General features: G+C 42.1%; 1 protein-coding gene across 3 annotated transcripts in view; it reads right to left on the bottom strand.

Annotated features, from left to right (window-relative positions):
- Nucleotides 1-11,877, bottom strand: part of myo3b (myosin IIIB) — a 45,281-nt gene extending 33,404 nt beyond the window's left edge. Inside the window, exons 1-9 of one of the 3 annotated variants that reach the window (XM_061287951.1) lie at nucleotides 11,617-11,877; nucleotides 11,514-11,550; nucleotides 8,247-8,430; nucleotides 7,143-7,277; nucleotides 6,935-7,039; nucleotides 6,700-6,799; nucleotides 6,190-6,266; nucleotides 5,099-5,244; nucleotides 1,958-2,023 (exon numbers count right to left, since the gene is read on the bottom strand). In XM_061287951.1, coding sequence (XP_061143935.1) covers nucleotides 1,958-2,023; nucleotides 5,099-5,244; nucleotides 6,190-6,266; nucleotides 6,700-6,799; nucleotides 6,935-7,039; nucleotides 7,143-7,277; nucleotides 8,247-8,430; nucleotides 11,514-11,550; nucleotides 11,617-11,623 — 857 coding nt within the window. In that variant the 5' untranslated portion in view covers nucleotides 11,624-11,877. Of the gene's footprint in view, nucleotides 1-1,957; nucleotides 2,024-5,098; nucleotides 5,245-6,189; nucleotides 6,267-6,699; nucleotides 6,800-6,934; nucleotides 7,040-7,142; nucleotides 7,278-8,246; nucleotides 8,431-8,802; nucleotides 8,943-9,897; nucleotides 10,080-11,513; nucleotides 11,551-11,616 lie in introns of those variants that run through there. The other 2 variants (XM_061287953.1, XM_061287952.1) reach the window with 2 other exon arrangements.
- Between the last annotated feature and the right edge of the window lie 43 nt (nucleotides 11,878-11,920).

Consider the following 11,920-nt stretch of genomic DNA (forward strand, 5'->3'; position numbering starts at 1 on the left):
CTGAACATTGAAGCAAACTAACAGAGGTGTTGTCGGACAGACTTAAACAGCAGAGGGTGAGCGCCTTAAAAGTGTGAGTGGCTAATCTAGTCAGAGAGCGCCACAGGGGCGCTGTCACCATGGCCCCGTAGTCCAAACAAGCCCTGCCAGGGCCCAGCAGAACTTCCTATCTGGGATGTGCAGTGTTTGCCTGAGCAGGGTTTTATAGCTCACACTGTACATGTGCACATTTTCAGAGAAGTGCCATGAAAATGGGATTTAGCAAAGTAAAGAAAGAGCTGAAAGGTTTTGAGGCCACATTGCTCTCAATGTTAGATTACAAATGGAGAGTGGTGCTCAAGCAAAAACAAAATTGCCAAAATATCTTATTTTGCTCTCTACTGTGGTAAGCAAATTAACCATGGAATAAAGTACAATAAATTTAATTGGCTAAAAATACAAAGTATAATACTAAATGACTGAAAATTGATATGAAAAGCTTTAAATGTTCTGAAAAGTTTTAAAGTTTGTAAAGCCATATCTAACTGGAGTAGCTAACTAGCGTGCAAGCTATGTAGTTGTTTTTATATTAGCGCGCTTCCTTTTTTCACCTTGCTACAACCAAACACAAAGTAAAAATCTCCAACAATATCATGTTCAAGAAACATGTACACACATGACAGGCGCTTGTTCCATTAAACAACAGTCATATGAATTGGTAGATACGATTTACTCCTTTCGAGCTGCGTGCCTCCAGCGATGCTAAACTAAAGCCAACATGGCCACCACACGACATCTTTGTTAGCCTGCTCTTTTCTCTTCAAAATGGAATTTTAAGCGGACAGAACACGATTTTGCATTTGAATATTAAAGGGTTCTTTTTACTGATTAATAAAGGCTTTTAAGTGGACTGGACACTATTTTGCATCTATATATTAAAGCGTTCTTTTTACTGATTAATGTTAAGAGGGCGAATCCATGTTCTTCATTTACCTATGCAGCTAAAGACTCGAACAAGACTAAACAGACGCAAGATAGCAAGTAAACAACCATCTAATTCAAACCACCTAATCTCGTTTTTTCCCCTCTTTTTTTTGTGCTTTTAAAGTTAATTCCATGAATTCATTAGTGTCAGGACATTAAGCAGCAGAGGTTTGCTGCTATTAGCAGAGCGGCGCTGGCGGGATTGTGAACGGCTAGCCACTTTGTCACGCGAAGTCAGCTCCTTGGCTGCACAAGTGCAGACAGGGCTGATGGATTTATTATGCCGGGAAAACAGCCTACACACACGTCGACCTACACACACTCAAGATAGGCTTCACAAACGGTCTGCAGAACCTGATAACATTGTCCAGCCCAGCCGCCTCGCATTGAACTCTGTTGGGCTTGTTTGTTTGATGAGATGAATGCTGAGGTCACGTCACACAATCCATTGTTTGGAAATGGTAGCAATGACACACCATAGGTTGAAAAGTATTAAAATTTCTTGCATTTCAATCCTGCCTAATCAATATCATACAATGCTCTTAAAGCAGACAGCCAGCCCACTGTATTTATTTGTCATTTACTCCCTCACAAAGCATCAAATAATTCTCCACTCAAGTGGACTTCCTAATTCCAGTTGTGGCCAGCACACTCCTGTAATAGACATTAAAGTTATATATTTGGAGCAGCAGGTACAAGGCAGCAATGATGTTATAAGCTTTAACGGAAGGAATAAAAAGTTATTTATCGGTCTCTGATGGAGGTGATAACTCACGTGAATGACTTTGTTCCCCCGTGGCAGATTTACACAAATGAAAAGTCAACGAACACAAAGCTGCGAAAGGTTGATAGAATCTGCTTTGGGAAATATCTATTTCGGATCTCTCCGCATTAAAACGCGCGTTGTTGTTTATTCATTGGGGATTAAAAACAAAAAAATAAATTAGTTTTCGCCATGGAAATACAGATTTTAATGGCAAGTCTTGATACTTACTGGCCGATGAAATGACAGAAGCTTCTGCACCATTGCTCTGGATTTTGCAATGTAGGTGATGGATTTCTGAAAGTAAATCAGAAAAGATCAAATAAATAAATAAAATCAACTCTCATCAGACTGGATTTCCAATGACATGACAGTGGCAGAGTATTTTCAATCAGCTGACAAATGATGGCTGGCACAAGCTCAGAGGGATTTTTTGGGGGGGAAGACTTGGTGCCTGTCCAGCTTCATAAGTGACTCAGTGTGTTCTTGGCAGTCGGCATCTGTGACCGGGAGCTCCAAGTTATGGGAACGAGTCTCGCCTCTGTCAGCAACATTCACGGAGGCCATCTGTAATGAGGCCAGCAGTCTTCACATGCTCTCCATGACAGGAACAGTGGGGGAGTTTAGATGACGAATAACGGCGGGGCCGCTAATCATTTGGGTACCCGGATAGTACAGTAGATTCTTTTTAGGTGACAAAGCCAGCCAGTATGTTCATTTTTAGCATAGTCATCACCTCCTGTATTTCTAAGAAAGCCTCTTGAGGAAATTGTCCCCAAACAACCCACGGGAAGACATACGTACAAGTGTTCCTTTTTTGGGAGAAAAATCTGTCATTCGAAACAGCTCGGCACAATAAAGAATTCAGACAGACGATCTTTTGCAAAAGTGGAGATCAAAGTGGATGCTCTAATGTGAGCCCGCCGCAGACGTGTTGTCGCCTTGATGTCGCCTTGATGTCGGTAACACACTCGCTTAGACGTTAGTGCGTCGAGAGAGAAATGTGCACGCACCGCCGATAACGCTCTCAAAGTGCGCTTATTGTGCTCGGGAAATTCAGGCACTTTTATTTGTACCTTTTGAGTACTGGTGAGAGTGGAGGCTCATATTGTAAACATGAATGGCTTATTCAAATCACGGGCCGGGCTGTCAAATCTTTCCTCGGTGTGGATTGAGGCGAAATCAGAGAGAGGTGTCAACGCCACTTGACAGCTGGCGCTAAGCCTCGCAGAAAGACAAAAATGAGACCAAAGAAATATTTTAGCACGGTACTCAGTATGCAGTTTTCATAATCCTCCACATCCCACAGGATGTTATATATCTCTTGTACTTGCCTGAGTTTCATTAAAAAAAAGAAAAAAGAATAATAAATGCAAACCATCAAAAACAATATGTGAGCCTGAATTATAATGAGATGAAATTCTGCCTTGGTAAAGATAATAAATGTTTGTACTTAATAGTTTTGATTGACACGCCGGGAGGGAGATTAATTGTACTGTGTGCTAATTTAATATACTATGTAAGATTCCATAGCTGAATCAGGTTAGGAATTTGGGTCCGAAACCATAAAGTGTGTCACACTACACAATGCAAATATTTGAATATATTACAGGAAATTTGTTGAAGAAGTTGACGAAGAATTCATCGCCTATTTAGCCAATTGATGTCTAGGTGTGCTAAGTGTGTCTGGGCTGTGATGTCTGGCCCCACCTAATACCCTCACCCCTCCCACTTGCTCAAAAATATTTGAGTCTTTGTTGTTTTTGTCGTCAATTCATGTTCTGTCTCTCCCTATTGGTCATTATGAGTTTTTTTTGGACAGACTTAAACTGAATTTGCTTGCTCTGTCCTTGAGCATGAGCAAAATATTCCGATTGGAAAAAAGGTGATGGAAGACTGGTTTCAACTATACTGTGAGTTTTGACATTTTTAATGAGCTCTTAAGGAGCAACAAAAAAATAAATATGTTCCTCAGTGCCCCTTTATCTTGTCACGACTCCACTTATTTAATTTATCTCCTCCCTCCCTCCCTCCCTCTCTCATGTTGACATCCACTTTAGATAGATGCATGTTACAAATTTCTTCCATGATTGGACCCAACAAACAACATTGGCCATCTTCGTTTCTAACCATTACGCCCCCGACCCCCACCCCCACCCCACACACGCACGGTTTGATGTTGCATGGACAATGAAGAGGCAGCGCACCGGAGAGAAAACCGACTCGAGGTATTAACCTGGCGCATATTTAAATATCAAAGGCCATATTTGTATTTGTAATTAATTAATTTTTACAACTTTACCCTCTGACATGCTCCATTACCTTCACTCGTGGATATTATGAGCTCACATCTGTCAATTACATCGGAGCAATTCATCAAACAGAGGCGGGAAGATGGGGAAAGATAGAGCGACCGTAGCGGGCTACCATTTATACACGCTGCACGGACGTGCGAATGTTCTCCGAGCGAGACGAGACCGGGCGCGAAGGTGACCCCTCCCGGTTCATGGCGCTCACAGGATCTTTATAGCCTGCTGGGGTTAAAGTCACTTCCAGCTGGGCACAAATTCCCATCGCACAGCCGTAATAATGTTATTAGACACTGTAATCACACCGGCGGGAGCGAACGGACTGATGCAGATGGATGCGGGGACTAAAATAATTCAATCGATAATGCAATCAGAGAGTAACGGTCAATATTCTTTCAAAGTGAGAACCTGATTGTTGTGTATTTTCTTAGTAGAATTGTACAACATATATTCCATACAGGAAGTATGTCAGTTAAGTCACGTCAAGGATGTAGCTTCACCTGTACCTTGTGAAGCATTGAATAAGAAAAAAGATCAAGTTTTTACAATCATTAAACACCACAAAGATGAATTCATCCGAGCCGCTCATGAATCACCGCGCAGCCGCACTTCAAACTCAAAGGTGGAACACATTTCCGTGTTTGGAAAGTCATTCATACACGAGTCATCATTTACATCAGATTTCTTGGCCATTTTGTCTGCCGTGACGCAGTGGCGGCAAAAATATATTTCAGATAAATGACATGTTAACAGAATCATTTCACGCTTCAACACGTTTGCGGTGATTCATACGGCAAGCATCGCTGCACGGTCGCCGTTTCCCTACAAAAGGGCAAACTATCTATTTTGATTCCGGCAGGTACTCGGAAAGAAGGAGCCTAGACCAGCTGACTTTGAGAGAGAAAGAGAGTGAGAGGCGGCGCACACCCTGGAATGGAAATCATCACCGATGCAAATTGCAATCATACGCGGATGATTATGTGATTGTGAACATTTAAAAAAAAAAAAAAGATTAACTATGTGTATCTACAGTAAGCTCGTGGGCTCCCTCTAGTGGGCTCACCGTGGGATCTTGAAGAGAGCTTTGACTGGGTGCATGTCAGCCAGCGGGGGATCTCCATCCGCAAGCTCGATGGCGGTGATGCCCAGAGACCACACGTCACAGCGGGCGTCGTACGTGTAGTCGTACTGCTGCTCACAAGCTATCACCTGGTAACAGATGTACACGCGACATGAGCTCACCACAAAGTCTATTTTAAAGTCAGACATTTCATGAGGCAATTCCTTGTCCAACACTTAAATTGTGTTTTGGCAAAGTCTTGAAGACTGTGCAGAGAAACTCTGGATTGAGTTTCAAAGAGGGGCTTTGCTGCCATCTTGTGGTATCTAGAAATAGTGACTAAACCTTTTTCTCTATGTAATCCAAACAACGACAATGCACAGCACATTATGAGCTCTTATATTCTGCAGATGTACCTTAAATCATAAAATTATTTCTGCATTAAATTGAGTAATCAATCAAGGATCTAATGATGTGAAATTCTTGGCAGAACATTATGACACCCATTTCTCATATTGCTTAAAAAGCTGACAGAGGAAGGATTTACGCAACCATGTAACAATATTAATTTGCGCACTGCAATCATGCATGTGGATTAGCAAATTAGCATGTGAGCTTTAAAAGAGACATCATAGCGATAACACAAAGCTGCTTTAAATGCGATCAATTGAATGTCATCAACACACCGGTGCTTGATTAACAACCAAAACAAAACCCACAACAATCCATCATCAAACCTGTCTTTTTTTATTATGATGAAAAGCCCACTGGGATCGGAAATGACAAACTGCGCATTTACTGGGCAGTTGAGTGAATCTCCCAGTCAATAATTATAATTGACACAGCGGAGTTTATTCTAATGGCCCCCGAGGTGCTTTTCTTACAGCCCCCATCATGGCACTTCATTTCTGCCACGGAGAAAGTGACGGGCCGCGGTCTCCCAGCTATTAACCTTGGGATGACCTCAAGGGGTGCTCCCGTGGAGGGGAATACATAATGACACGGAGGAGAGGCGTACAGAAATAGCTCAAGCTCGCACTCCTCCGCTTTTGTAACGATTCATGTCGGACATTTTGGAAGCAAAACGAACTGACCTCAGGTGCCATCCAAAATGGAGTCCCGACGGAGGTGTTCCTTCGCAATCGTGCGCTGGTCAGCTGTGCTGAAACTCCTGAAAAATGAGGAATGTTTATTTCAAAGCGATGAGACAAATAGTTGCGTTCAAAAATAAAAATGATTTGCTGAGGGAGCCTGCCAAGCGGTAACAACAAAAGGGCTGTGCTCATTTCAATTAATGTAGGACAGATTTTTATCAGCATGAGTCCACTTCATCTCCACGACACAGAGGATATAAACACGCCTGAGGGATCCGGAGTCATTTACCACAACAGCTTTCTTTTAATATGCAAAATAATGCAATTTAAACGAGCCTCGGGTTAAGGCTGCAGTCCATGAAATCAAACGACGTCACGGTGACAAAGGAAGAGATCTTTTGATTCGGGATTTATTTACAAAGTCACTTCATTTGGGTGCACCAGCTCAAAAATGCTTTTGATTATTAAAATGTTTTAATTTCTAGCACGGAATGAGCAGAAAGACATTACCAAAGTCAACCAGCTTGACTCCTCCCTCAGTTGTCAGAAGGATGTTATTGCCCTTCACGTCACGATGAATAATTCGGTTGTTGTGCAGATGCTGGAGACCCTTTCAAGACAGAGACCATTTACGAACGCAAGCGTGATTGTTGTGCAAAACAAATGAAGCCAATCGACGAAATAACATTGACTGTGGTCTGTTAGCATGTTGAATGGCAGATCCGGGCTAGCATGAGCGGCTTACCAGAAGGGCGCTGTATAAGATGTACGCGATTACGGGCTCCTGTAGACGCTGGCCTCGCATCAGCAACCCTTTGATGAGCTCCGTGACGGAACCGCCATTGCAGAGCTGTGGAGGAGAGAGACAATCTGGTCACATCACCACGATCCTGTCTATTATCATTCAGAAAAAAGATGGACTCCTCCACAATTTGTGTTTTTTTTTACATTACCTCTAGAACTAGCCAAAGCTGACCACCCGACGCATTTTCCGACTTGTAAAACATGCCGTAAAACTTGACCACATTGGGGTGGTTGGACAGAGATCTCAGGATGTTGTATTCCGCCTCAATCTCTTCATCCACATCCTTTTAGCAACAACAGAAAAAAACAATTTGCTTTATTCTTTAAAGTTATATGCGTCCCAACTAGTCTAAACACGGCAGTTTAATGACAATTGCGTTTGTGGAATAGAAGTTAAGAAGGAACATTTACCTGTTTTTATACATCTCAGAGGGCGGCCATTTTGCTTTCAGGTCCCAACCAATCACGGCTCACCCATTTTCTAAAGCTGAGCCGTGATTGGTTGGGAACTGTGACCTGCCTGGCAAGTGTGATGTCTTTTTTAGTCAACAGCATGTTAAATTCATAATCCACAGATGAAACATTATTAAGAACACTAGTTGGGCTGCACAGAACAAAAAGAACAAAATGAACCTTCTGGGTTTACTTCCTCTTTAAGATTGCCTCCCCCCCAGCCGTTTTAAAAATGTTTTTTCCCCCAAGCTATTTCTGTAGGCTATATCACTATATCAATCAATGACTGAAACACAAGGACAAAAACAGAAATGGTGAACTAAACTACTCCTGCAGGTACTTTTCTATTGAAGGGTAAAAGAACTCCTCTCTAGATGTCTTGTGTGATAATGTCAGGCAGAGGGATGAGACAGGAGACTGCCGCATCCCAACGGCCATCAAGAGCAGAATCATGGTGGCTAGCTTGCGTCATCCGCTCAGTGGAACAAGTCGAAGTGAGACACTAAATAGACCTTATCACACAAACAAATGAGCAGGCTACGGCTAAAGCGGGAGCTACCACAAAATTAGAACAAGACAAGACATGAATTAAAAATGGGGACGCAAGTACGCAGTGTGAAGGCAAACTTACTCTGTTGGTGTGCCTTGTATGCTGTGAAAAGGCCGTTTTAAAAGTTTGATGTCAAAAACTCAATTACTCAATTATAATTTTAGGATGAAGCTGACATGTATTTCATTTGACCTTCTCTAAAGTTTTCAAATCATGTTCAAAATATTGATTCATGTACAGTGAAACTTACATTGATGGGATCCAACACTTTGACTGCCGCCTGACTTCCATCCTTCTTGCTGATCACCCGGTAGACTTTTCCATACGTCCCTTTACCGATGGTCTCCACAATGTCCCAGTTATCAGATGGATCTCCAAGGTTCTCCAGGCCAAGCATGCTGGATTTGTAGGGATATACTCCATACAATGACCGCCTGTTGTCAGAAAAAGATGAAACGGTGCAGTGAAAGCTTTTTAGCAATTTGATGTTTGATAGCTACTGTTAAAACATCGTCTGTGTTTCCTCTAAAGTTCACTTTTTCCTATGAACAAAATTTGACATTTCATAGAAAAACTGCTGTTGCGGAAAGAACTGCAGATGAGATTTTACAGTCTCAGCGCCACATAAAACTAAAGAGAAGCCGGCAAGGAAAGCAATAAAGTATTTGCAGTGGGACATGCCAATGTTCCAAAGAGCAGTACATTTATTCCCACGAGGCATCGGTTCCATTGCCAAACAACAACTCTCTCCGCCCGGCACGACATCAGCGACGCTAAGGATGACAACCGAGTGTCTCTGTACTTACATGGCAGATGTTACTTTCTTCTGACTCATTGGCGCCAGGAACAGTTACATCAAATGTTTTGTCATCATGATACAAACAGCGAGAGCAACAAGCGATGTTTGACGGAGGCCGGCTTAGCGCTGTCCGCTGGGACGCGTCCTCCTCCCCTTCCCCGCAGGAGTGCAAATCTCCTCAAGACGAATTGGATTAGCATTAGCTTGACATGCGGCGGTGTGAATGAGTAGCTAACTTTCACTGCACGTGCTGGCACAACGCGGTGACATCACCTTGGATGGTTACAAATTCCAAAAGTTTTTCTATGCCGCTCGGTTATGTGAAGTCGGTCTAGCTAAAAAAGAAAAAAAACATTAGGGAACAAATGATTTACGGCCATTAGGCATATAAAAAAACACCAGCATGAATCACGCTGTTGTGACCAATGATGCCAAGTCTGAAGAGTCAACGAGGTCCCGAATGTCCTCAAACAATTTGATGAATGGAGAAACACCTCGGTCATGTTGTGACATTCCCCATGGTCCCAAGAATCATGATGGAGAGGAATGTTTGTGCGGACAATCCGCCAGAGGCGTTGTGACCCTGACGGCTTGATGTGAACAGTTATCAAGTCTCAGGGGGGAGGACTCATCGGCCATTCGCGAGGATGCTTTTATGAATGTCGGGGCGCTCTAGGTGAGTAATGCAGACATTACATGTAGGTACACCGTGAGGCTCGTCTCACAACTACGCCAATTCAACAAATATCCTTCATGCTTGTCCTTCAATGAACAACTCGCATAGTGATGCAGCTCGCATTTAAATAACTTCCCGCTAATCCTCCATCTTGAGTTATCCATCAATGCTGGGGGGGGGAGGGGTTAATCGTCTACCTTAAACCGCTTCCTGAATGATGTTCTGCATTTAGCTTATCAATCAAACAAACGCAAGCCGGTCCAGCACAACATCATCAATCTGCAGCAAGCTAAGAAAGTCTTTTTTTTTCCCCCACTTGAAGCAATTATCACGCATGATAAACAATAGCAGCCATTTTTCATTTGAAGTTGAACTCATGACAAAATGCTTAAGAGAAATTAAAAAACACAGCCAAGTGGTAAATACCTGCGTCTGTGAAAGTGTCCCACTCCGAAATGATGCAGGCCGATTCATACTAAACTATGAGGTTAAATAATTCAGAGGCAATTTGGGACCTGATCTGCAGTTGAGTTAAAATATTCAAGTGGCAGGTGTACGCTCTCATAATGGCCGCTGATATGATGCATCTCGGGTTGCGTGCGGGTAACTAGGAAGTCGATGGCAGGGGCTGGGGTGACGTGACTCCTCCTGCTCTGGCAACCTCGAGTAAATAAAGTCCCCATTTAGGTGGTTTACATGTTGTGGTGACATGAAGAGGTTTTGCAGTTGTTTCAGCAGAATACAAGAAAAATTTTAATTTGTTTTTAGTACTATATATAGTAATTTAGTAATATATATATTATTAAACTATATTTTGCTGAGTTTTTCCGTAGCTGCTGTCTGTGACATCTTAGCGGAAGTCAAGAGAAACTTGTTGAGAGGTAAAAGTCACATGTGGCTGATTGAGAACAGGACACCGGTGACACCACATGCTCAAGTTACTCACCATTGTTTACCTCCCTGCAACAGCACAATACAGTAGCCGCCATGTTTTGGATAAATATTTGTGAGGAGAGAAATTGTTATAACAAACGGTTATGTGAGCAAATACTGTAAAAGAAAAAAAAAAATTCTTCCACCATAATAACCTTGCACAGCACTTGTACTTAATGTTGTGGCCAGTGTGTGCACATGATTGCCTGGTTCAGTTTGAGTAATCTAATTTTCTGCTTCCAACAATCACGCGAGCTCACTCGCTGCTTGAAGCCCGGCTGGAATGGCACGTTGTTAATTGGTCGGTAAGTCCGTGGCGAAACCCCCCTCCCTCCCCTCCCCGTGAACTAGTAAATCCTTTCTAAGGGGATATGAAGAGGCTTTGCGGTAAACCTTAGCAGCCACGAGTTGGGCTACAGTAACTTGCCCTTGTCACCCCGAGTAACCTAAAGACTCACATGAGCACACGGAAACTGTTTGCTAAATATAGTTTAAGGTCTAGACTGGAACATGCAATATAGAAGTGATGTAGAGTAAGACAAAGGACAAAAATTGTTAGGAAAAATATAGTGGATGCATTTGGAATACTGTCTGTCAATCTAGCATATTTATTGCAGCATATTGTCAGTGGGGCACAAGGGCTCCCCCTAGTGGTACGCAAGATAATCACTGCCTAAATAGAGTTCAGTTCAAAACGTTTGCATTTAATCTTTACAAATGTGTTTTTGACAATTATTTAGCCATTTTTTTGTTTAACTTTTAAGTAGAATCATTTTTTGCTGTTTCTGATATTCTTTTGAGGAATAAAAGCCATCTTGTTTTGATTATCATTAAGGGGCTACTACATAGCTGTATTTCAAAATTAGTCGTAATATTGGAAATTGGTGGTAGCGTTCTTGATATAAAGTTCAAGAAGCATTGTACTGTACAGTCCACCTATTTATATCCTGTCTACTTCCAATCTTATCGAAAATTATTTCAACAGTCAGTAATCAATGCAAGAAATGTCTCAGCATGGAAATTTAAGTTCTAGCATGATCACAAGCGCTTGAAAAATTCTTTGGGATTTTCTCATTATGCTGCAGACAAAAGAAGCTTTAAATTCTTACCCTTGGTTGTTTGCTGCCTCATTTCCATTTCTAGGCTCTGTAAAAAATTAAAATAAATAAATAAAAAGACACAATGCGCGATTACAAAAATAAAAAGTCTTACCATTCATCGCGACATATCCAAAGTAATTTCTCTTCACCTAGTCGGCCAGTTTAATAATTAATAATGAGCTTATGGACACCTGAGTCGAGCTTGAATCTGCACGGGCGAAGACATCAGTCCAATCACCTGAGCAGGAAGCAAAAACATACGAGGAATGGCCCCAGAATTTCTGACCTCAGCGCTGCTTTTCCCCAGGTAACATTCCTTTCCTCTCCTTTAGTCCAGTTGGCTGAAATCACAAATTAAGTGCGGCTCTTGTTTGTTGCGCACAAGGCCTCTGTTGTTTACCAAAGCTCAATTCAAT

This window comes from Syngnathus typhle, linkage group LG9, assembly GCF_033458585.1.
Source record: "Syngnathus typhle isolate RoL2023-S1 ecotype Sweden linkage group LG9, RoL_Styp_1.0, whole genome shotgun sequence".
Taxonomy (NCBI): domain Eukaryota; kingdom Metazoa; phylum Chordata; class Actinopteri; order Syngnathiformes; family Syngnathidae; genus Syngnathus; species Syngnathus typhle.